General features: G+C 44.7%; 1 protein-coding gene across 1 annotated transcript in view; it reads right to left on the bottom strand.

Annotated features, from left to right (window-relative positions):
• ptprn2 (protein tyrosine phosphatase receptor type N2) overlaps window positions 1-4652 on the bottom strand; it is a 158882-nt gene extending 154230 nt beyond the window's left edge. The window contains exons 1-2 of the mRNA XM_076291430.1: window positions 4622-4652; window positions 3823-3936 (exon numbers count right to left, since the gene is read on the bottom strand). Of these exons, the coding sequence (XP_076147545.1) occupies window positions 3823-3936; window positions 4622-4652 (145 nt within the window). The remainder of the gene's footprint in view (window positions 1-3822; window positions 3937-4621) is intronic.
• Window positions 4653-27074: the final 22422 nt, after the last annotated feature.

Here is a 27074-nt window from a genome sequence, read left to right as displayed (position 1 = left end):
CACAGCTTTACTTTCCCTCACACACACACACACACTCTCTCTCTCTGTTCTCCCCATCAATTGTTCCCCCTCTCCCTCCGTGTCCCCTCTCCTCTCCTGCCTCACCATAACCCCTCTCCTGTCTCCCCTCGTCCTGCTCTCTCTGTCAGACTGATTTATATGCTGAGCCAGGCCGGATGGTCAAATGCAGCCCAAAAGCACACTTTACACAGACTTGAGGACCCAACGCTGGCATTTAGACCGACAAACCTCCCCAAACAAAACAACCTACCCAGAAACAAACAAAAGGCAGCACAGGGGTGATGTAACAGTGTAATGCACTAAAAGTAAAAGTATTTTTATAGCACATTGTCCAGCACAGTGGCTTCTCTGTAAGGCACAATGGGAGTGAGAAGGGAGTCATCGCAACCCCCAGTGGCCCAGAGGAGAGAGGTGGAGGAATTAAGCATGGCCGCTCTCCTCTCATCCTCACATCCTCCTCGCGTCTCCTCTTCCTTCTCCTCCTGATCCCTCGCTCTTTATTTCGCCGAGGTAATTGGAATAAATCCGCCGTCTCGCGCAGCCTCTAATATTCATTACCATGTTGGTCATTTTCCCCAAAGATGGCGGCGTATTTTTCATGGTTTTCAACTCGCATTTATGCCTGTTAGCAAAGATCAAGCTTTAGAGTAGCCTCTGACGCCAATTAAAAATAAGGGCCCCCACGGTCCTATCAGTGCGGCAGGTGGCTGCTGCCCCCTAGCTGCCGCTCGGTGTAACTGCCAGGCAAAGAGATCTGATGACCACAGGTTGCAATCACCTGTGCCACAAGAGTGAAAGGAAGGAAACATACATAATGAACTCTTTTGAAAATGTCTTTTGAAGACTTTTCTTTAGATAATGTATTATGTTGTAAGATCATCCTCATTCCACTGTTCTTACTGCCAATTTCCAACTCTGTCAACTTCTAAAAATATATAAATAAAAAGATTTGAAAAAGATTACTATTTTGACGTGATGATAAAAGCAGAGAAATTCTGATGAAAGCTCAAGTTGCATCTAATCAGCTAATGAGCTTCCCCATTAAATATTCCTATCTTACACACACACACACACAGACACACACACACACACACACAGACACACACACAGCACAGAAACACTCACACAGACGAGCAGGAACGTTACAGGATGTTTTTACATTAGTCACACATCTGAGAGCAAAAGAGATGTTGACAGGGTGCGCGGGAGAGAGTAGAAGAAACAGGATGAGAGAGATGTGGTGACATCATAGACAGGTAAAGCAAGCACGTGTCCCCAGCCTTGTCACTCTGAGCACAAACCCATGAGTGTGTGTGTGTGTGTGTGTGTGTGTGTGTGTATGTGCGTGTGAGTGAGTGTGTGTGTGTGTGTGTGTGTGTGTGTGTGTGTGTGTGTGTGTGTGTGTGTGTGTGTGTGTGTGTGTGTGTGTGTGTGTGTGTGAGTGTGTGTATGTGTGTGTGTGTGTGTTTGTGTGTGTGTGTGTGTGTGTGTGCGTGTGAGTGAGTGTGTGTGTGTGTGTGTATGTGTGTGTGCGTGTGTGGACGTGATGAGGAGAGAGAGAGAGAGAGAAACTCAGTGTCCACGGCAGTAATGGCATCAACGTCTACACCGAGACCTGAAAGCCCTTCCATCTCTCCTCCTCTCTCAGATGTTTCTCCATCCCTCCCTCTCTCTCTCTCTCTCTCTCTCAGCGTCGGCGTGCCTGGATGAGTGCTACCTTTCATCATGGGGTCTTTCATCTCCCCCCTCGTCTCGTCTCGTCTCGTCTCGTCAGGCAGGCAGGGAGCTGCGCCGCCACCGCAGTACAAAAAGGAGCCGAGACCAAGGAGTCTGGATCAAATTGAGTTGTAATTCGGCCCCCTACACCCCTGCACCCCCAGCCCCTTCGGCCCGACAGGAGTTGGGTCAGCAGCACTCCAGACAGTACTGGACGTGTGTTTGTGTACTTCGCTTTTAAGGACTCTTTTTTAGGAGGGTCCAATTTGGTTCTGAGAACGACCACTCATGTCCACAGAGTTCTCCAGGTTCCATATGGAATGCAGATTGTGCGCGACCTTTTAAGACCTGCTGACATCTGATGGTTCAGGTACATGGAATAGAATGTCATTTGTAGAATTTCTCCCATAAATTAAAGGGGAGATTTGATGTGCAACAAGTCTTTCTGTTCAATTATTTACGTGTTTGTGCAGTGGTATTTTTTCAAACAGGAAACTAGATGTTGGTCTTAAAAGAACATCTATTTTCTCCCTAACAAGAGGGTGAGTCATGTTTAGAAAACAGAGATACATACGGCATACATGTGGTTATTCCAACTCTGCTGAACCGCACATCTAATAGCCTCTCTCTGTAGAAGGCTGAATAGAGGGCTTTTTTTTATAAGAGAATAAGTGTATTCATAAAGAAGGTAAAATGTGCTGTCAATAGATTCTATGCTATTCACATAAAGTTCGAAACCCATCTCCAAAATGTTTTTAAGGAAGTCTGAAAGCCTTAATTCTCCATGGAGTAAGAAAAAAAAACTTTAAATCTGTGAAAATCCCCGGAATTAATTGAGATGAGAGCAGACAGGTTGTTTAGTGAGTGTCACCGCAGTGACCTGCACATGAACACACCACAGTAAGTACTCAGCTTCTCAAAGGGATGAGGTGAGGACTCCGAGTTTTATTTCTCACTGTACTTTCACAAATTCGATATTTTATTCAATGAGTCAGACGGCGAGAGAAATGAAAATGAAATGCCACCCCCCCCTATTCCCCCCATGAACACTCAATGATGCACGTCTAGAACAGAGTATAACACAAAGCGAGAGTGGTGGCTCGTCAGGAGAGTAAACTTGTGCATTAACATGGCCGCAGGGACTCTAAGGTCAGCCCCTCTGCTGCCCTCAGCAGTGATTTGCTCTGTGACGCTACGCTGAGCCGTGGCTGAGCTGATGACCAGTAGCGTAGCGATGAGTCCACCTCATTCCTCTCAGACTGGCCTTGCGTGCCCCCACCTCGCCCCACATTTATTCCCCCTCCACACTGACCCTCTCCAACAAGCCAATTAGACAGCGTGCACTGATCGAGCGGGCAGGTTGGGGGGGGGGGGGGGGGGGGGGGTGGTGGGTGCACGCCTAACGCAATTACCCAGGTGGCGGTGCGCTCGCTCATTTGGAAAATTAGCACGGGAGAAACCTGCTGTACGAGCGCCAGTCAATTAGGTGCCGACTGTACCCGCTTGGGCACTGTACCGCAACGCAATGGAGGGGCTGGGGGAGAGCCGGCTCCTCTGCGGCTCATCTGCGGCTCTTACACACCTCCCCCCCCACCCCCCCCACCCCTCTCGGGGGCCACTCTGGGTGGCTGTGTGAGGCTCCAAACTCCAAATCTTTCTCTCTAAGTTAAGAGAGTGATAATGACCTTCATATGGTGAGAAGAGAAGGGAAGACGTTTAAGAACATTTTAGAGGAAGCGTAAACATAAGCGGCCGTTTGAACACAAATCTGCAACTTCAAACTTTGAAGGGTACAGCTTAGAAAGTGAGAGATACAGACACGTGCAAAGCAGAGATGCCTGCAGGTGAGCTTGCTGCCAACAATGGGCAAGATGAGGGTGGAGCACTGAAACTTGCAACTTGAAACTGTGAGTCTAGGAAACAAGGTCATGATTAATATAATAAACAATCATATAGGTAGAAAAACATATGGACATCAGGTGAACAGTTTGTTACACAAATCTATGAAAAGAAAGGCTGACAGACCGAGTGGCTATATTTAGGCAGATTTAGGTGGACATGTGAAGAGTTGAGTATGGACCTTACCTCTGTGGGCCAGCTTCTGCAGGGTGGACCTGAGCTGGCGAAGGGCAGAGGGAGAGACATCGTAGGAGAATGCCTCGGTCACTGGGAAAGCCTGGCACCTCCCAAACACACCGTCTGCAACAAGACCACACACACAACCACACACACACACACACACGAACATAGAAAGAGAGCGATTAAACCATTTTGGACAAAACCAAGGGTGCATTTGTGAAATTAGATAGATAGATAGATAGATAGATAGACAGATAGATAGATAGATACTTTATTGATCCCCAAGGGGAAATTTAAGAAAAGACACAGAGCTACTAAGCAGGCTGCCACTCACGTCGGCGCCGGAACCGGAATATGATTAGAACCACACAACACAAATTAAAACCACAGGTAGCATAATTAAAAACAAAGGTTAATTCAGCTCTTAAATTCTTAAGTACAGTACCCAGGAGCACACTTTAGCCAACCTGCCATTTTCATATTTTAGCCCGACACACGCATAATACCTCCACAACAAAACACCTTTTTTTTCTGTCTAGATGATTTTTTGGGTGGGAAGGCTCTTTGCACAGACCTCAGCCTCAGCCATGTGAGAGAGGAACATCTGTGTCCTTCTGTGGCCTCTGGAAAGGACTCTGTTTGCGCCAGTGACACTTTTCCGTGTAAACCTCAAGATGCTGTTTGGGGTGCTAATAGCCGTTGGGGGTTAGCAGCTGTTTTCTCTCCTTCCTTTCATTCTTTTTTTTTTCCCGTTTTATTTTTTTTTTGACATCGCTCAGATAAGCGTTCGGCCATCAGCACACACCTCTTATCGGAGCCTGCTTATCAAGCCCCATCGCCGGGGCCTCTGCTCCACTTGATAGGCCGTTGCTAGGCAACCCAAGCCAAGGCTGCAATCGGCTTCATAATTCAGAGGCTATCTGCAGCTGGAGGAGCTGAAGGATGCTGGGAGATTCGGCCCTGGCTCCTGGAGAATATAAATGACCTGAGAGCTGTTGTTTTCTCCCCCTGGTTATTTCAGGGGACATTGTTCTTCTGCCATGCATCTGTCTTTCCTTTCTTCTCCTTTTCACCTCAGAGAATATCTTCCACTTTTACTTACAAATGAATGATGCAAAGCAGAGCACAGAAAATTCTTCTTGGAGAAACAGCACTTGCAGACATAGCCAGTTAGTACTTTATTACACAGACACACACACACACACACACACACACATGCACCAGCATCTTTCAGGTAGGGTTTAGCTCAAGATTTTTCCCTGTCGAAAGGATAGTTATTTCCTCGCCATCAATTTCCACTCACAATGTTTAGATTTAATTTTGTATCAACCATATGCCCATAATGGCCCTGTCAGTGGAACTGGAGAGAATCTGAAGTTGGACTTTTGAATAGTCCAGTGGGAGCTAAGAGGCAACATTCCCACAATCCTTATGGCGAGCGGCACCGATAATCGCTTCAGCAGATAATAATAATAACCTCCCACAATGGACTCAGTGGCAGCAAGGACATGCATCACCTCCAGCTCCGCCCTGCTGGTGATTACAGGTCAGACACTTAGACCCATTTGGACCGATGAAAGTTTCACATACAGTTATATTTATGGAGCTACAAAATTGCAGAGGGAAGACATGTCGCGCAATACGCCGCCTTGTCTTGAAAACATGACAGCCTTGAAAATGTCACCAATTTCCATACATAAATATGCACACCTTCATGAGAGATACATCAGGCGAGCGTGTGCATGTGTGTGGGGGATGTTTTCAGAAGGAACACGCAGACATGACAGCCGGGTTAATTGCATGTGATTGCGCATATGGAAAATTGAGTTATTACTTTCACGATTAAGGGGGCTGATCATTATGATCGGAACACACACGACTGCGTCGCTGGGCGATTCGGCCTCCCAATACCAGACATTAGGTTTTAATTACAGTCCCTTCCCCTCTGTTTCCCAGGGAACATCATCTGCAAGCTGACTGCGACCAATGTTATCAGAACCATAATAGGGTGTCACAAAATCAGCATGGTTCAAATGAGCTTTTCTTTTTCCTCCAGTTTATCGTTGGCTAATGTCGGCGCTCCTGTTGGGTGTTTTTTTTACGCCGTAGCGTCGCCACGCATTAGCTGCCCTCTCACCCTGGGAGGCCACGGAGACACAACCCCGACAGTTCACCGAGGAGTTAAAGCAAGTATAAAGAGAGGAACTTTTATTTGGAGGAGAGGGAAAAAAAATGAATCAATAAAATGGGGAACTGGATGTAATTTGTGGACAGCGGAGGCGCGGGAGGCTGGAGAGAGACAGCGAGGCGGGCAGGAGGGTGTGACGACTTAACAGGCAGAGCCGTCGCAATTTAGTCCTGCCAACACCCAGAGATATGGAGAGCAGTCTACTGATGAGAGAGGAGAGGGAGAGAGAGAGAGAAGGTGAGAGAGAGAGACAAAGAGAAAGAGAGAGGGTGTGAGAAAGAAAGGGGATAGAGATAGATGAGAGAGAGAGTGAGAGAGAGAGAGAGAAAGAAAGGGGATAGAGATAGAGAAATAGATGATAGAGAGACAGTGAGAGAGAGAGAGAAAGAAAGGGGATAGAGATAGAGAAATAGATGAGAGAGAGGATGAAAAGTGAGGCAGTGAGCTCGGAGAGGAGAAGTGAAAAGGACAGATATGAAATGAAAAGGACAGGACAGGCTGGAGTAGCAGCAGAGAGAAAGAGCAGGAGCAGATAAGGACAATCAAAGCCAAGAGGAGACTAAAAAGGGAGGACGAGGCCAGGGAGAGGGCCACAGTGTCCAAGACAGCAAAGAGAATGAGCGGACAAGAGTGAGAACATTTTAGATAAAGCAAAAAAGAAGTAGAGAGAGGGAAAGAGAAAGAGAGAGAGGGAGGGAGAGAGAGAAGGACACACAGAGATGGGGACGAAGACTGAATCAGTTCATCACCACTAACCTCACAGCTCCTCTCTTTATGCTCGTCAGGTCATATCAGGAGCCTTTGAAACATCTCATGCTCCTCTGTCATACCTTTCACATAAATCTTGTGCACACGACCCCTTTTGTAGCACCATGCTGCGCCGCAACCCCCCCGCCCCCCTCCCCCCCTTACATAAGCGTCGCCGTGGTGACATAACCACCAGCAGGGCGGTCGTCTCCCAGTCTGTTTCCATGACAACCGCTGCCACCGTTGACAATAGTTTATCCTGCAGCCGCTGCCAGAAATAAGAACATTTTAATTACAGTGATTATGCTCAAATATAGATCCATGTTGTGCTTTTCAGTACGCTCCACACACACGACGGGCGTCTGCATAGTAGACTGGCTGAAGGGGAAATGTGGACGCTAGACGGCAATAGACAGCGCAGGGAAAGGACGCAAGAGGAAAACAAATGTGTTCAAGCAGGTTTGGAGATGCGCATTTTTCACTGATGTTTATGCAGCGCCTCTGTTCCTTTCTTCCTACCAAGTCAGCAGCATTGAGTAATGAGAAGAGCCGTGGCAGGATTCAGTAGGACGAAATGGCCACAGAGATCAACACAGTGTAATTACAATGTGACCTTCTGATATATAGGCTGGGGGCAATGGCTACGGCAATTCTCTCCGGTCTGACATACTACTGAATCTTGTTAAAAGCATCGGAATTGTTTTACAGGTGTTGACAGCCACTGTAAGGACCACACATTACAGGATACATCATTCTACTCAGATGTGCAGCTTTAAGCTTCTGCTTGCTGGTGAAACTGCCAGAAGCCTTTATTGGCTTTAGCAATAGCAATGTGTCAATTTGAACTGAATTAATAAATGCATATAGACTCCTAGTCGTAAGCATCTTAAACTAAAACTACATTCACATTCATATTATCCACTGCAACTGCCTCAGTAGTATTACAAGCAGAGAATGTCAATGCACTCACTCCCTGTGAAATGATTAGTCTCAGTCCCACAATATACAAATGTGTCATCACTAAGATTCAGAATCATTATCCATATTGTGTCTTATGTGTCTTATTTCCCGGAAAATGATCTTTCCTTCTTTCTTATTCACATTCCTATCAATCTCTCTAAATGAGTTTCATTGAAGCTGCAGCTGTTTTTGTAATGCCTGCCCCGCAAGATGCCTGGGAAAACATAAGCACACACCCACAGACACACACACACACACACACACACACACACACACACACACACACACACACACACACACACACACACGCACAAGATGATTTATGACATGGTTTTATCTGGATTAGCTTGTAGTAAGGCCTTCTCTCCACAAGATGGAGACTGGATTAGGCATAAAAAAACTGGCCCTGGAGAGATTGGCAGGTAACGGATGCAACGAATGTTGACAGATTCATCAGAGATTCATCTCTCTTCCCAGCCTCATCTGGCCTGACCCCTGCATGACTCTTCTTCAGTCGACAGAGCTAAATATGGCACTGCCATTGATTCTCTCCTTAGAGATGTCAATCAAGACAGACGCTCAATCAGTCGATAATTCGACCACGCTGACTAATTCGCTTCTAAGACATAAACCGTGTCGTGTCTGAAATATGTTCTAGTAGGCCTATAGTGTCTGGAATTTTAAAAAGACATGACCATTCTTAAATATGTCAGACATGACTCAGACCCAGAGTCTTGTTGATATCTGTCTGTGGTGTCACAGGGCTTACAAAAGAGCTTCCATTATTCAAAAAAAAAAAAGAGTCAGGTGGGTTGAGATTGAGTTTAATAATGTCCATGAATCAGACGGAGGATTAAGAAAAGCCGATAAGTCTCTCAGAATTATTGCTAAATGGATCTGTGCTTCCACAACATAAGTTATGGTGAAAAAGGAAGTCCTATCCAGAAATATCCGCACCTCCTCTCACCTCGCCTCCCTCACAGCCGAGAAGCCATCTGTGGAGGTGTGAACGGCAACACCGGTTATTTTTAACGGCTGAATTCTAAGCGTCCGCGTTCCCCCCCCCCCCCCCCCTATTTTTTTGTATTTTTAACTGAGTGAATGATAAATGAGTGTTTTTTGTCTTTTTATACATGACTGAGTGATCTGCACAAGCATTCCAACGCGCCACCCAGCTACAAGGATATGCCTGTGTCAGTGTGTAAGTGTTTTTCTTCAACTCCCTGATAGTCTCTTTTGGTCCAATTCTTCATCTTATATTTCTTATTTTGACAAAGCTAAAGAATTAAATCATGCTATGCTACATGTAATTGCAATCTGTGATGCGTAGGCGAGTGTGCTTGTTTTGTCAGGTGTTGATTTTTTTGGGGGGGTGGGGAGGGGGGCAGAAGTGCTTGGGCAAGCTTTGCTAAGTTTTGACAGTGCCAGGGGGGAACCCACCAAGAGGATCCACACAGTTTGATCAACTGAAAACAGACGGTCTGTCTGACTACCACCCGTGATTTAGAAGGACTTTGTTGTTACTGTGACGTCGCTTCCCAACCGGGCTATGCTTTAGAGGATAACACTGTTCTCTCTCTTCTTTCATACTTCCTCTCTGTTTTTGAGGAACAAATGAGAGGGAGCTGTTTGTGGTGTGAGAGGGAGGGGTTTCGGCGGACCATACGGAATCAGCAGGTTTGCCGCACCCCATTCGTCTGCTCTGGGCCTCTCCTGTCTAAGTCTGCTCAGATCTGGGAGGTAAACATGGTCTCCCCATTTAGCGTTTGAGCCTGACACACATAACAGAGAAGTGGTGGTGGTGGATGGGGGTGGTGGTGGATGGGGGTGGTGGTGGATGGGGTGGGGTTTTTTTTCTGGTGTTTTTTCCTTTTTTGTCTGTCTATTTCAAAGGAAAATGTTTACAAGCGCAAGCTGTGAGATCATCGCCATCAGCACGGGAAAAAAATTTTTCGAGAAGACACACATGCGTGGGGGGAGAAAAAAGAACAAGACAGGATGAGAAATCTCCTAATCCCCATTCTCCGACACAATAGGAGACATCATGTCGATCCCACCGGTATGTCTCGTTGGCTACACCCCGGGTGTTAATACCCGCTGATAAGCTCATGCCTCAGAGCGCACAACAGAACCGCGAGAGGCGTCGGCGCAGAAGAACGAACCCATGGCGGAACAGCCCTCCGACTGCCGCAGGAACACAGGCTGCACCTCCACAGTCGTCTCCCAGACGCCCGATCATAAATCTCCTCACCGTGGTGAACCTCCCGCAGGGGGGGCTGACAAAAACAATATTAAGGCTTGTGGGAAGTAACTGATGTATTCTTTCTTTTTTTTCCTGTAGCGTGAAACAATAACACAAGCAATTAAGGAAATCAATTGACCAAGAGGGGTACGATATTATGAACAGTTCCAATCTAATTATGTTCCGACAGTTTTCTTTTGTTTGCTTGCTTTTGTGCGAGTCGATAAGCACAGAGTGAAATCAGCTAGTCTGCATATTGAGCTATAACTTTGAGCATTTTCTGTCAGTCGAGATGACTCGATTGACGCCTGCATTCAGGTGTTTAGATGGATACAATGGTCTACCATGGTCTGAAAAGGGTATCAGTATGCCGACAATTTCATATATAGGAAAGGTGAGGAACTAATCGATGAGTGAATGAGACAGCTTTACACTAAACACACACACAAATGCACAACACCACCCCCCCAGACACACACTGAACTACCTCCATGTTGTTAATCAATGTTTTTCACATGAAATATTTCACAGACATGTTTTTGCATTTTTTTTACATTTGGTTGGAATATGTATTTTTGTTTCTACATCAGTTAAATTAGCCAGAACTCTAACAACTGTGGAGAACTGTGAGTGTATGCTAAACCAACTGAATTATAACCCTGTTAGCATCATATCACCAGGCAGTGATGAAAGCGTGCCCATTTTCATCCGGCCTGTACTTGTGGAAAGAATAATGAACAATAGAAAGTAATGAAGAGTACAAAAACCCAGAGATAAATAGACAGATAGACCCAGAGAGAGAGAGAGAGGGAGAGAGAAAGAGAGAGACAGAGAGACCCAGAGAGAGAGAAAGAGAGAGACAGACAGAACAAAGACCCATTATAAAATAATGAGTACTTAAATAGCCTAGACCGGTAGTTGAAAGAAGTTCAATCAAGGCAAATCACTATCCTGTGAGGCTACAACACTTTACAATCTTCTTTGCACTCAGCCACTCCAGCAGACACCACAGCCTCAGGGTCTCGGAAGGACTCCAATCAAACCAATGCTACCACACCATTACACCATCACACTTCTCCATGATCGAGCTGAGAGAGGGATGTTATTCAATGCATGCTTGGTCAGGCTCAATAAATATCCAGCATTAACTGGCAGTAAACATAACTGACTGGCCCGCTTCTGGCAAGGGCGTTATAAACAAGCACCAACGAGCGCAAAAGACTCCAGAGGTCTGAGGAATATGATTTAGTGCAAACTTTTACCCACCCACGTAGACCATGTGGATGCTATCTTTTACACAGGAGAGAGAGAGAGGCCACGTGGATGAGCGGAAACGAGAGGGAGAGCAGCACCATCCTCTAGTGGCAAAGTCTTTTAAGGACGCTTAGGAATAGCAGAATACAGAAAAATGAGTCAGCCGAAATTTATGCATAAAACGTCAATTCTCATCCCACGCATTCTGATGAGCCACTGCAGCACAACGGCCGTCACAAGCCTCCGACCTCCGTTAGTCAGGAAGCGTGCCGACATCATCATGATGCAGGGGCGGCCCTGTTTCCTGCTGAGAGGAGAGATCGCTTCCTGCCGTTCTCATGGGGATGCGGGCTGTCGGCAGTTCTCCGATCGCCATTAGCGGGAAAGCGGAGACGGAGGGAAAATGTCAAGCGACAAACAAGCCTATCTGCGAGGCGCCACGCATCCTAAGACATCTCTCACTGTATCTCCTGAGCAAATGACAGGAAAGGTCAGGCAGTCCTGATGATAGGATGGAGCTCGCATACAAACACAGCACTGCCACATTCAAGAAAGATGCTCAGTAGGAGATTTTGCTCTTTAATCTTTTATAGAGTCACACACTTTCAGGGCAAACACACACAAGAACTGTGTGAGTGATAACAGAGGGGATCTGATGTCTGAAAAAATGATTTCTTGCTTTCTATATTGTATGAGCTAGAAGCGCTTATAACTATGTATTTACATAATTATTACACATGTACAGGAACTAAGGAACACATTTACACTAGGGGTGTGACTTTCGAAACCGACGTCTCGAATCAGTGTCGAGGCTTCGAAGCACAAGTGTTTCGAAACACTGCTTCGAAACGTGGTTCAAAACAGCCATGTCATGTGACCACTGCTTCGAAACATCGTTCAAAATCCCCATGTCATGTGACCAAAGTTAAGTGAACCTTCGGTGCATTTCACCGGTGTCGGCAGGCGTGCCCGCGCGTTCAATTAACAGTGTAGCTTTCTTTTAAGCAATAACCATGATGGTGTAGTGGTTAGTGAGGGTGTTTTTTGCACGGTAGCCCAGGCTGCTCAAATGTGGTTCGATCCCCGTTTGATTTGTAGGGTATTGTTTCAGATCGTATCTGTTTATGTTTTCTTACTTCACCATTAACCACACAGTTTCAACTAAACTCTCAGAATGGTCAAAAATCGAGAGTTTTTATAAGAAGAAAGTGATTTAGAGAACACATAGTGGCAGCAATAAGATTATCTTCTCTTTATTGTGACGCATTGCATGCTGCTTAGCTTTTGACAAAGACTGAACACAGGTAACACAGCGAGCCACGAACTTTAAAGACTACATCTATGTGTCTATGTACACACATATGTGACCATGCTCCATTTGTAGGCCCTATAGTACATTTGCACAATGCACATGTTCCATTTTCACTACAAACCACTTCAGACCAGCAATTTTCAGAGGCGAGAGGATAATTGAATAGCGGCTTTGAGTAGCGGCTGCTTCACGCCTGGCAATCCGAAGTGCCGGGCGCTGAATGGGCTGCGGGCAGCAGCCAATAAGGGCCACTGGCATGTGGGCAGGCGCAGTGCTGCCAGAGAGCGCGGGCTGCCGAGTGTTATATTAGTTTGGTTATTATTACTCTCCACGGGGGGGCCGCCGCGGCACAAAATTAAAATGTCCGTAAATAAAAGTGGGAGGTTCGCCGCTGATGAGGCCGAGGCGAGGCGGGCCGAGTCTTGTGGCTCTTTAATGGACCGTTAATGAACACGCCGACAAGGCGTTACTGATTCCCCCGCGCTGCTAGTCGTGGCCATATTGCCTCACTTGCACATTCTGTCAGAGTGGTGTTTAATAACGGTGCGATGGCAAGATGAGGGGAGTTTGAGGTGACTGTGGGTCCACGGGCGGAGCGTGATGCTGCTTTCATGCATCTAATTGTTTGATTAGAGCATCGTGTTTCTTCTCTTTCATTCAGAGGAAATAGAGTGAGGGAGAAAAAAAAAGGAGAGGAAACTGTATTGAGAGGTAACCATGGAAACGGTGAGTGGCACAAAAAGGATCAGTGAAAGAAATGTTGTCCTTCTGTAGCAGGTCCAAGGACACAGGGCTGGTAGAGGTGATGACACTTTGCAACTGATGCCAATTTTCCTACCTATTTCTTTTCTTATTAAAAAAAATATTTGGTGTCAATGTTTATATATGTGAATGTGAATGTGTATGTCTGTCTACAGTACTGTATGTGCCTGATTTTCTGTGTGCATTTCTGAGACTGAGAAAACAGAAGTTTTTGAAGTAGCTTACAGAGCAATAATCACTCACACACACACACACCTTCATTCACTATGTAAAGCATGCCCCTGACAGGCATAAACAATCCTTGATTGCCTTATTAAGTCCTAAATAGTCATCACTCTAGTGTGACAGCCCGGTGGACAAATCTGTCAATGTGCTGGCATGAGACGCTGCTCCGAGAGTGTGCCTCCCTCCCCAGAGGAGCACTATGAAACACCATTATCGTCTCTGACTGGGGGCACAGACAGCCCTAATAGCATCTAATGCAGCCGCAGCATCGGATGCCCTCTGTGATTTGGAATCTCGCCGCTTTGATTTACTCAGGTTATTGGGTACGCTCGACCCAGCCAGGGGCCAGCCTAACCTGGGGCTGATTTACTCAGGTTATTGGGTACGCTCGACCCAGCCAGCGGCCAGCCTAACCTGGGGCTGATCCCAGGGCTATCAGAACCAACCCATCAGCACCCACGCAACCCATTAGCAGGCCCATTTCATCATGGCCCCAGCAGCATATCAGCCTCTTGCATCTCCAAAGCCATTTCCCTGACCTGGGTAATCTCTATGGATGAGTCGAGTTTCCATTCAACTCCTACACAATCTTCCAACTTAATCCAACTGCCGACTTTATTACCCACCAACCCCCTTTGAGGTCTTCGTGACCTGGATGGGCTTGTGTTGCTTCGGCATCCTCACAACGCAAACACACTTTTAATATGCAAACCTTCATTTTAAGTCTAATCTCAAGTTAAAACCTTCCATTCATAAAAATGCAGGCAAGTGATTCAACAGCAATAACATGTATATGTCATGGTCTTCATCATATAAATAATGTGAGTGATTAAAATTATTCTTAAAAAAATCTTTAAAATACTTGAGTGACAAGGCATCTAGAGTAGAACTATGAACAGGTTGCACAGCTTAAAATACACAAAACAATTTACAATCTGTAAGGTAAGTAGAATAGAGCTGCTTTGTTTTTACTTAATTATGCATTTGTTTCAGTATCAAAAGAGACAAATAGTAAATCTACTCATCTATGACATACAAATTACACAACAGACTAATTTTGCAATCCTCTAGACATCTAGACATTAGATAGATGGTTGTTTACCCGATGTTTCTTGAAAATGAAAATTACTGGTGATGGACAGATTATGCCTTCAGAGCAAGTTTCACTCACAATAGCAATTTATCTCTTGGAAATGGAAGAAAATAGTTGTATTTATATGGCACTTTAAAAAATGAAAGCCTTTCCACACCATCACAAAAAAGCTACTATCCAACTCATTTCAACACAGATACTTTAAGACATTTTTTCACTTCAAAGACCTGTTAATAAAATATAAAAAACAGGCACATCTATGGTCTGAAGTTGAACTGAAGTTTCATAATGCAGTTTTTTAATGAGTCTATTTGATCTAAAGTAATTATGTTGAAATAAGGCTGTTTTCTTTACAAATGTATTATAATGTGGCAGTGGCTTATACTTTTATCTTTAGGGAAGGATGTCTTAATTAAACATTGATCAATCCATGATGTTTTTTTTATTTATTGAAAAACAAACCATTCCAACTCACTTCAGTTCAATGTCAATGCCAGTGAGTGGGTTTGGTGATGTCATAATGGTGTTATGGACTGGTATCATTAGAGACAAGATTCCATTTCTAACCTGAAAACAGTTTCAACAGTTTGAAGTTCATTTCATATCTGAACTATGAAGAAGGAAGGCAGTAACTTTGTTTTGAGCTTACTCTACTGTGCAGTAATGTGCTGTGGCTCAGCAGATGCACTGGTGGCCATGCACAGGTACAGCCAGACGAGGAAGCCGAAAAGGGCCAAGTTCCCTGAAGACTCGGACGATATCATCTCTCTCACTGACACTTTTCAGACAAAAACTATCTCTGATTCAGCGGTACATCATGGTCCTTCTGTCACAGCACCGATCAGCTCCGAGGCCTCTCTGACCTCAGCGTCAGTGGGTGGACAGGTCAGTCGGACTGATGACACTTGGCCACAGCATCCTCTGGAGCACATCACATTTGAGCCGTGGATCTCTTTTGAGGACATGGAGGCCTACCCAGCTGACTCCACTTGGCCTTATTTCCCATGGCAGATACAGCCACCCAGGGACCCATCAAAAGTCTCCGCCATGTGGGACGATCTGGAAAGGGTAAGACCCATATAGTGTTCTAACAGAAGCCACACGGCTTTGTTATTTGTTTACAGTATATTACAGTACGTAGCTGTAGATGGATTTGTGTTATATAATGTTTCACATAACCTTTTTCAGTTCAAAATGGAGAGACATCTGGCTGATACAGGGAACTGTAAGGCCAACTGAGCAAGGAGGAAGAACATCACCATATTATTTTATTTACAGCAATAAAACAGCCTATTCTTTTATTTTATGGAACTATGTTTTATATTTGACCACACTATAAATGTCCTATTTTTCCTCATCTCACCCTGAATAAAAAAAACTTAGAACTTCATTCTTATTGAACAAGAAAATGACTATTAAGCTTCAAGGTAGCACCTCATACCCAATTTAACACTAATTAGGTATAGGTAGGCTAAAATAAGGACTACTGTGAAATTGGCTAGGCTAGCTAATGTTTGCAGTTCCTCTGATTGTTTTATTTGGAACCCAAATGTTTCTTTTTCAATATTTTAATATTGTCTGGACAAACTGTATGTTCCTGAAGCAACCACTATCTTGTGGAGCTTTTGTGAACATTCTACAATTCTAATTTTGAACTGTGTAAGATTCAAAGTCAAAACAATTATATTTAAAAGCAAAGATTGCTCTGTTCTAGAATCTTTGTTTAAAAGTAACCTTGGAGACAGTGCTGCAATTACCATTTAATCAAACTGAGCCTCATTGCATGTGACCATGAATAAGGAAAGTGTGAACATTGGTTTACTTTGGTATTACTATGGATTGATGTGCTCTGGGCGTATACCCATAATACCACACATATACCATCAAAGAAATGCAAACCAAGTGCATCCTGGGACAACGGACACAGCAGGAGATCCAGAGACGGACAGAGGTGATTCTCTGTCAAGTGTTTTTGATCAGGAATGTCCTGCTGAGCTGCACAATGCGATGTCTGGCGACGCTTGGTCATCCAGAGAAAAAACTGAGCCATGGATCTCCTTTGAAGACATGGGAGCCTACTCAGCTATTACATCATGGCCTTACTTCCCTTGGCAGATACAGAGACCCCCTGAGAAAACTAAACCCTCAGAGATGTGGAGTGACCTAGAGAGGGTGAGGCTGTTACTATCATGTACTATCGATTTTTGAGCGTATGGAGAGAGCTCCATCGCTTCGTTGGAGAGAGTTGCTCTTGCTAGGGAGCTGCTGATAGATGTCACTGTGTTTGATTTTGGGGGAGGTCGATCACTAGATCGAACCTCCTAAGTCTGACACAAAATACAGCCCTATACTGAATATTTTAAATGGCTAAATTGCTGTGTAGAATGGGCTAGGTCAGTTTTCAACATGGACATTAGATGAGCTACTGCAACTATTGTGTTTGAAACCATTTATATTTCAGAGACAATAGGTGTTTGAGCTGCTAAAAAATGAACAGTAATTTAGTCTTTTCATGTCGTAGCTTGCTGTACAAATTTTAACTGGCTAGAATTATACATCCATAATACAGGGCACTCTACCAAGAAGCTTTTCTGTCTGCAAAGTTTACTTGTTAAGAATTGCAGTGTTGGCTGGTTTTGCAAGGGAATGTCTTCCAAAAGAATATTAGCCTAGTGGTGACTGCAACTTTCACTAACCGGTGGGCTGGCCACAATACTGCTGTGCCCATTTGGGCTTTGTTTATATTAATGACCAAAATATTGTAATTTTGCACTCATTGACCACTGAGCCAGTATTTGACAGCAACATAGCTGGGTTATTAGGTCTAAAATCTATATTCAGAGGCCCCTGCCTGAGCCAGTTCCTTTTTTTCTCTCAAATGTGTCTGAACACTGTCAATGGTGCTGAACTGTGCAATTATTTCCCAATTAAGCCCAGAGATTACAGTCTCGGGTCTCTAGTCATTATTAAGGTCACCGTGGGTGTGCATGGGCTGCTATATTGTGTGCATATAATTATGCATGCTGTACCTTATAGCTAGCCTACATAATTTAGGAGATGGGTATAGGGGAGTAGAGGCAAGGAGGCAGAGGGGGAAAAAACTTACATTTTGACTCTGCTGAGGCTACTTCAGACTGCGGGTACATCTGTAATGCAATTTCTTTGATGTGGAATGGGACTACGGATGAGTCTATGAAAGCAGCAGTGAGAGGAATGAGATGTATTAGTGCATGGATTACCCTTCACACTGGTAACCACAGAAAAGAGTGTCACTGTGTCCTTGCAACGAAGAAACGAGTGAATACAATAGTTGTGAGCTTATGACGATTTTATACCATCCTGGGGGCTTGCGGCATAAGCCCTGTGATTTGATTTTCATAATGGCAGCCAAATATGCACGTTACACTAATTTCCAAGACGAATGCTTTTAATATCAGAGTACAGAAGTGACAATCTGTGTTGTTTAATGTTCGCAGCACATCCAGAAGCGGAAGGCCCATGATCAGTGGAACAGTGCGCAAGGACGGGAGAGGATAGGCGTCGTCTGGCCCAGGCCAGCGCCATCCAACATCCCCTGAGCTCCAGTCCCTAACAATTATTTATTTTCCAATAAATGCACACAAAAACGCCGTCCGTTTGTCTTACGCTGGCATGTGCAGAGCACTTTTAATGTACAAGTGAGAACGAATGGGGCTGAGGAGACGAGAGGTAACACAGAACTGCTGAAATCCGTCTTGCGCGAGGCATTTGCTAGTGCGCTGACTGTTGCGTGCTGCAATACTAGGCCCGTCCCCAGGGATGTTAATAATGACAAGGCAGAGGAGAGAAAAGAGAACACTGATATTCAGTGGATTTATGAATACAGAGCCTTGCTGCTTTCAGACACCTAATTGTTTGATTAGAGGGAAATGGCTTTTCTTTCATTCAGGGACATTCAGACTGGGAAACACAGAAAGAGGTAGTTATGTTGGGGTGTAACTATGGAAGCAGCGACAGGGATGACGCACGCCAGGGAGTCAGGATATGGAGGGTTAGCTTCAGCTGGTTAGCATCTAAGTTGGCCACCACGCCGCCATCTTTAAAAATGGCATCTGCCAAGTATTCACTTCTGGCCACATTTTCAGCAAAAAGCCAGTTAGGTGCCTCATTACAGATGGCCACAAATTATTTTATCCATGTGGACTGGCTAATACTCCCAGCTTGTAAACAGCCAGCTCATCCACCAATCAGACTGTGGCACAGACAACATACTTTTGTGTTCATCAGTAATGTGGCATCTAATTGGCTTGTTTTTCTGAGAATGTGGCCAAAAGCAAACACCTGCTAGACACCCTTTTTAAAGATGTTGGCCGCCAATTAAGTATATTTTTTGGCTGAAGTAGCTAGCCTAGCATTGGCCATTGAAATGAATGGGGTGGTACTTCCTCCCTCTCTCCAGTCATATATAATACCTTCATGATGCATGAGCATGAGTTTGTGAGAGTGTGTCTGAAAATTATAAAGGTCCAAATTGATTCATTTTCCATTAAAAATAAAACATAATTTATTTCCATTAAATTATGTGTCCATGCAACTGATTACACTGATATTTGCACGCCGTGTTGACAGCTTCCAAGCAGACACAACCACAAAACCAAAAAGCCAACTCTGCCACCTGTTCCCTCAACTGGAGTCCTTTGCCTCATTATCCTTTTATGTGCCTCTGAACAACCCGCTACAAGCTAATGTCTGAAAGCGCTGCGAGCAAAAGACAAAAGCACAAAGCAGACAGGCTCAGAAAGACTTATTAAGAAATGAACAAAGGGATGGATAGAGTCGAGGTGGGGAGAGAGAGAAATTGCATACGAGACAGAGACAGAGCGAGAGAGAGAGAGAGAGAGAGAGAGAGAGAGAAAGAGAAGGAGGGAAGATAAGAGTCCCCAGACGGCGGTCTCCATATTTCCCTTCCCCGCTATCAGCAAGGCGGGGGACTCGGGAGTCCTCCATTTCTCACTCATGACTGCACAGCTTTAATTGAGCTCAATTGTTTGCACTAGTTGTTATCGGCCTCCATTTTCTTCAGGTATAAACAGTGCGGAAAATAGGATTCCTTTTTGGTGTGTCGGTGTAGTGGTATCACCTGCAGGGATGATACAGCTCAGTTGTCTTCAGTGGGGAGTATGGGGCCGCTACACAACTACATCAACAACAACTCCAGCAGTCTCACGGCATCAGTCTTAATGGCAACCTAAGCTAATTCTACTATTGTTTCAATCCAGTGGAATAATGACAATGTCTACAAATGCCTTTGGGATACACGTTAAACCTTTAATTCCACAATATTTTCTTTCCTGACACTGGCAATGTTTATACTGGCCAATGTTGCGAAGCGCCAATTAAAATGTGCCAGTGGCCTTGCAGTGTGTGTTATATTCATGACTGCCCCAGAGCTGGTATGATCAGAAGAATAAACAATATCGGCTTACTTACCATTGGCACAAACTTCGTATGACTCACAAACGCCATCTTCAAATAAGCAGCCTGTATCAGAAACAGAAACAGACAGAGAGAGAGACTACAGTTAGATTGGAAGAACATGGCTGCCAATTCAGTCAAAAGACTGAACAGCTTTTTTTTAGCACAGAGAACAGTTACCACTGTTCACAGTTTCATACATCAGTAGGTCCTGATGTGACTCATGTTGTTACTGAAGAGGTGAACTCAGACCAATCAGTCAGGTCATAAGGATTCATTACCCAATGAGCATCCCACTGCTGATGTAACAATTGTCTTACATAATAATATTGCAACAAGGGGACACCACAGGAAAGGGTCCCCTTACCATAAATTGTAGATTATCTGTGACAGAATGAGAAAGAGATAGGATCCTATCTGGAGATATCCATCTGAAGATACTCGGTTTATATGATTGTAGTTACAGGACTGTAAATGGAAGAGCTGATCCTATCTGTACAAATAGGGTTAAGTGAATGAGTAAGCACAGACACAGACACACAGACAGATAAACACAGACACACACACAGAGACACACACATATACACACACACACACACAACCTTCCTGTGGGATTTATTGTTGTAGCATGGAATGCCCTTGTCCCTTGTGGGGGAAAAACTGCTGTAAAATACAGCAATACGAGAACACAAGGGCACAGAAGAGGTGAAGGTTCCCCTAAATAGATAGACTTATGACAACCAATGTCACCAACCAAGAAAGAGATAGAAATAAAATAAAAAAATGCTCACGGCTATTTCAAATGACACTTTGTGACTCACAGCCACTCTTCCCCTACCTGTGAACAGCCTACTCTCTCATTCCAAGCTATTAGAAAAAGAGAGCACACTTGCTCATGTTGAGTTCCCCAGTCCCAAGGAGAACTTTGCTTCTAGTGAAAATCAAAAACTCATCAATTCAAGACAAACCCCGGTCAATGTCAAAAGAGCGGCACAGAGCGCTCGGTGGGTAGACGCGTGTGCGGGTCGTGGCGCGAAGAGCAGAGAAGATGATGAGGAGGAGGAGGAGGACGACGAGGGAATGTTATTGGAGGATGAGACGGCGGGAGACGAAGGGTGCAGTCGAGTCCTCTCTTCTCTCCCACAGCTCCATCATCTCACACCTCCAGTCTCCACTCATTTATTCACCTCGCACCGCTTATTATCATCACCTCTAATGGGGACCACCAACCACGCACCCAAACCAGCATTCTCCCATAATCACAGTGTGCTCATTTCATAGCAAGTGTTTTCTCTCTCTCCTTATCTGTGTGTGTGTGTGTATGTGTGTCCTGATGACTATTGAAGCATTGAATAGGCACTGGGTTTGGCTCTGCTCTGAGGGGTGAGTCAATAATGACAGGAGCGGAACGTGAGGAGACTGGAGATTAGCCTGATGAAGAGGTGGAGGAGAGCGAAGGTAAAGAGAAAGAGAGAGAGAGAGAGAGAGGGACAGAGAAAGAGAGAGAGACAGGGTGTTTTCAATCATTTCCCCTCCATTTTGAAGGGCATATTTACCTTCGTCGAGCTGGCTGTGGAAACATGCTGTCGAGTCGGCTGCACGGTGACACGGCACCTTTCGGAGTTCACGGTGAGCTGTAAAAAGCGAGTCTAATGACGGGCGGCGTATATTTTAGTTAATGTATTCGCGGCCGTAACAGATTGCGGCGGGCACAGGGGTCGTTCATCTGTAGTAACCGAGCGTCTGTGTGGGAGCGGCGCCCGGCTGGCCGTCATGGCAGCGTTCCAGCTGTGCTGCCACGTTCGGCCGCACCGCTGTTGCTACGGCGCTGATAGGCCCTGCACCATCAATCCATCACATCCCAAACTACCGCCTGCGACTTCCCAAACGCCTCGGAGTGAAGGAGAGGTGCTTTTTTTCAGAGCTTGTAAATCTGCACACTCACAGGGTGTGTATTAACTGCTGGGAAGTTTTATTTTTAAGATAACTAATAGCTTCTGCGTTCCTAATGCTGGCACTTTTGTTCTATTGTGATAGCGATGGAAATGGAATTTGTGTGTGTGTGTGTGTGTTTGTGTGTGTGTGTGTTTGTGTGTGTGTGTGTGTGTGTGTGTGTGTGTGGACGGGCTTGTCCCTGGGATCACGTCTGTAGGCCATTCCCAGCCCTGATGATTATTGCACTGCAACCAACAAGGGCATTTCACTTTGCCTTTAATAAGTTAATGAATTCGGTGAGTCAGCAAATCTGTGGCTTAGCAAAGGGAAGGCAGGAACCCAGCCATATCCATTCACCATGGGACATTACCGAGAGCCACTTTGCTGTGGGGAATACACACACACACACACGCACACACACGCACACACACACACACACACACACACGCACACGCACACGCACACGCACACACACGGCACAGCTTTAGCCCCAGAGATGGCGCTAAGCGGAGAATCTTAGGTACACAGAACAGAGATAAGAGAAGTGAAAGGCTTTCAAGCTTTCAAAAAGCTGGGTGGTGGCTGTGCCAAAGTGTGTGTGTGTGTGTGTATGATAGAGTAGGTGAGTGAGTGTGTGTATGTGTGTATGAGAGAGTAAATGAGTGTAAGTGAGTGAGAGTGTGTGTGTGTGTGTGGGTGTGTGTGCATAGGCTCATTTAGTGGGTTTTTTACTGGGAATCGTCCCAAAGAAACTTCAGCATGTGTCCTGTGTCTGATAAAGCCCAGGGGAATGACAGCGTGTCCCTGTAAGCAGGAGATAGAACAGAAGGCCAGTCCTAGAGCACACGTGCACACACACACACACACACACACACACGCACACACACACGCACGCACACGCACACGCACGCACACGCACACACACGCACACGCACACATATACAGTACACACACACACACACTTCACTTCCCACAGTCACCCTGACAACAGACCACACACACAACAAAAGAGGCCTGCTGACAATATCTCAACTCGGGCAATTGATTCTTTCAATTGAAACAATGAGTCACGACATAACTCAGCTCAGAGACATTTCATTTATCCTGCTTGCCAGAACAAAGTCACTTCTAGAAAAAGTCACATCAAAACTCGTCACGGATCATTACGAGGCTATTTAACAAACTAACCGCTCAAGCATCTAAGGCACACTATCGACCGCACACTAACCACAGTTCATATTGTGCTGCCACACCACCGGAAGAAGGAGGTAACTGTCACATCTAAGGGGGAAGGCAGGAAATCAGCCATATTCATCCACAGGACATTTCCTGTCTCTGATATATGATAGTGGATACCAGTTTCAAAGGCACTCTACAATACCTACAGTAACTGATTGAATAATTGAAAGCCACATTTTTACAACAGCATTCACTTGCAGGGATTAAAGTGAAAAAAAATCGTTTGACTGAACTTTTTTCAGGCCATAAGTCATACGTTGTTCATATCTACCTATAGAGATAGCACCCCTTTTGCGGTCGCGACCTATTGGTTTTTAATGTACAAAAAGATGCAAACAGCAAAGTAAAGGGAGTATTCGCCTTATTCACACGGCGGCCATTTTTTAAACCATAGGTTCTCAAAGTGCGGCCCGGGGGCCAATGGCGGCCCGCGGAAACATTTCTGGCGGCCCGCGATAACATCTGATAACATCTGTAAAACTGTTAAAAATGTACAAATGTACTGTGTGCTTTGAAAAGAATGGATCTTGAAATGATCTGTACTTGAAATGGACTGCAACCTGAACTGTTATATCCCAAATTTGTCTGTTGAGGGTAGAGAACCGCAGGGATTGTGTGTGCATTGCAATTCTTCTTAAGTTTTTCACAAGTTTTGCCAGGTTTAGCCTCAGTTACAGTATGAATTAAAATGTGTTTAATGCAATAAATATAAACTGTAGAGATGCAAACTGGTCATTAAAATGATTACAAATGGGATTTTTTTTTCCAGTTTATTTTTTTCTTTTTCTCCTCCCGCCCCTTTGGCGGCCCTCAGTTCAATGTTGGGTTCCTGAATTGGCCCTCACCAATCAAAACTTTGAGAACCCCTGGTTTAAACCAAAACGAGGCTACAGGGTACACTTACTATGTAATTAATGCCACCTACAGGTGAATGCATAGAACATAACAATCCTATGGTTTGTGTACCCTGTAGCCTCGTTTTAGCCACCAATGGCCACCATGTGAATAAGGCGAATTGAGAGTGTTCTTGATTGAGATTGAGTTTTCCTGATGAACAAAAATATATTTTAGTACCATCCCTGACCATTGCTGATTAGCCATTGCTGTTCTTTTCTACTGCAGCAATATTGTAGAAAGGCTTTAAAGGAGAATTCCGGTGTGATATTGACCTAAAGTGTGTTGAAACATGATACCGAGTGTGAACGTATGTGTCATAGCCCATCTCGGCATGTCCCCTGCACTCCAAAATCTGGCGCTAGTTAGCCGATGCTACCAACAGCTTTTTCAGTTGTGGTGCTTCGGCATCGGGCTAGCCATGCAAATAAATCACTGTTTTACACCACTTACGAGGCTCAATGTATCTCCACACTTCATTGGTAGACTACCGAAGTCCCTGACATTTAAAACGAGACATTGAGAACTTTTAAAAAGCACTGGTAGTTTACTTACAAGACGATTTATACAGACAGTATCTTCACGAAGTTTAGCGTTTGCAGCCATCTTGAATTTAGTCACGATAAGTAGAGCGACGAGTAAGAATGAACAGGTATGATAAGGGATCAGATTCCAAAAATAATTCCGTGGAAATGCATGGATTCCAGTTGCTGCTACTGGAAGAAACTGGAATCCATGCATTTCCACTGAATTATTTTAACAGCAGATTATATAAGGTTGACAAGAGGTTGCGATATGGTGAAGGACAGGTCGTGTTGCGCTATGAAAGAACATGCGTAGCCTACTTTCTAAAAGTAAAAACGGTCAGCCATAGATAAACTTAGCCTACCTCTGTCATGGTGGCTAGTTGCACCAGGTAGGGAAGATGTCCTGAAGTGCACGAATGTTAACCTTATGGCGGTCTTCTGATTGGTGGCGTGCTAAAACGTTTTCCTATTGCATCCATAAACAATTTTCTTGCAGCGAACCGCGCAAAAGCAAACCCCTGGCACTTTAATTTCTTTACACCATGGCTTGTTAGTTCTCCTCCGTTTCCAACAGCTGCCCATCTCCATTTATTTTTTAACTTTTGACACCTGCCTTCCTTTAGCAACAACGCATCCATGGCAGCTAGTGGCCTTGCCAAATAGACGCACACAAATCATGACGCTAATATGCGAGGTTCTGGTAGGCCTACTGGTTATGGTTTTGTGCTATAAATTAATAATATTTTATAGAAAAGTTTTAAGTTGACTATTTTAATTGCATGGTTATTTTTTGTCAACATACACTGACAACCTACTGTCGTTAAAAGTGAGGCCTAAGCAAAATAGGCTAAGGCTGTCTGTGCGTCACAAACACGACTGACCCCCTTACTCGACAGTTCGCGATGATGACAATATTATTATTTTATGTTAACACGCCCAGTCAAAACCTTCCGTCGCAAATTGTGAAAAACATTGTTGTCATAACAGACGGGATAATAAATTGCATAGGCTACGGTTTGCGTCGCTTTACACATAATGTTAGTTGCATTGATTAAAAACTGTAACAATAATAGTAGCCTACGGGTGGCATAGCAGGCTATCTGTTCAAGTCATAGGTGACATCCAAAATGAATGACCTCCCCTGACAAGAGTTCGCGATAGTAAGAAATTGTCTACATTGATGCACGGAAAGAACACAGCCTACGCTTCTCATATCCAAAAAAGTTAAACGGATTGGCCAACCTCATCAGCTGTCTCGATTGTGTCACTATAATCCAACTTTTAGACCGTTATAGTCCTCCATACGTGTTCTTTTTTTTTAAGCAAACGCTTGAGACAAGTGTGTAGCTACAACATAAACAAAGCGAAACTCATGGCTGACGTAGGCTATCTTCTTGAGCGGTCACTGATTGAGACACAGAACGTTCTCAAGAACACTATTCGGTCTTTAAACATTTACCTAATATTTGTAGTTGCCTTAAAAAAGGAAAAGCAAAGGTGACAGTCCCCCCCCCCCTCCTATTTTTTTTTCTCATCGGATCTGCATCGATCTCAAATATGACATTTCTAAAATCAAATTGACGGAAATCCGTCCTACGACGGAGAACTTTAATCGTTGCACTTGACATGATTGTCACGTACATTGTAATTATCATTTTCATACAGTAAAATATCTTCTGTATGTTATCTGCAGGTAAAGAAAAGTTCTGAATCTAGACCCTAGTTAATGACTTTTTGACCCAATTAAGTCTGGGGCCAAATGGCAGTGTAAGTCTCCGCGAGATGAATAGAGACCCTAACTACTGTAGATCTGCTCCCCAGTCCCCACTAAGACACACATCCCTGAATTTCCCCTGGGATCAATAAAGTATCTATCTATCTATCTATCTATCTATCTATCTATCATCCGTTTTCATCCCTCTGTTCTCCATTAAGACACACATCCGTTTTCCTCCCTCTGTTCTCCACTAGGAACCTCTAGAAACGCCAGTTAAAGAGATCAAAGAGCAAACATGCAGTTAAGAGAATATAGAGGAAAGGAGAAAGAGAGAGAGAGAGAGAGAGAGAGAGAGAGAGAGAGAGAGAGAGATAGAGAGATGGAATAATGAGAACAGGCGAAAGAAAGCCCAAACATCTTGTCTGAGTCCAACTTTCCTCTTAACGGGTCCACCATCTCCTAACAAGGGAGAGCTCTTGATGAAGCCTATAGCCTCTGAAATGGATCCCCACCAAAATCTCTCAAGCCCTCTTGCCCTTCTCCCACTCCTCCATCTCCCTGCCCTCCCTGACCCCTGCACACCCTCTCTCTCCGCTTCTTCCCGCTCTCCTCCCTCGCTTCGCCGGACAGTCCCCCAAGCCTCCACTCAGCCCTGGCGTCTAATCAGCCCCAGCTGCGCCATTCATTACCCTCAGCCTGAGAGCTCGTC

The sequence above is a fragment of the Alosa pseudoharengus genome, unplaced genomic scaffold (assembly GCF_046254945.1).
Source record: "Alosa pseudoharengus isolate Yale_2024_CS ecotype anadromous, Long Island Sound unplaced genomic scaffold, YU_APseudo_1.1 YU_APseudo_1.1_scf_18, whole genome shotgun sequence".
NCBI lineage: Eukaryota > Metazoa > Chordata > Actinopteri > Clupeiformes > Clupeidae > Alosa > Alosa pseudoharengus.
This window is presented reverse-complemented; position numbering and strand designations above follow the sequence as displayed.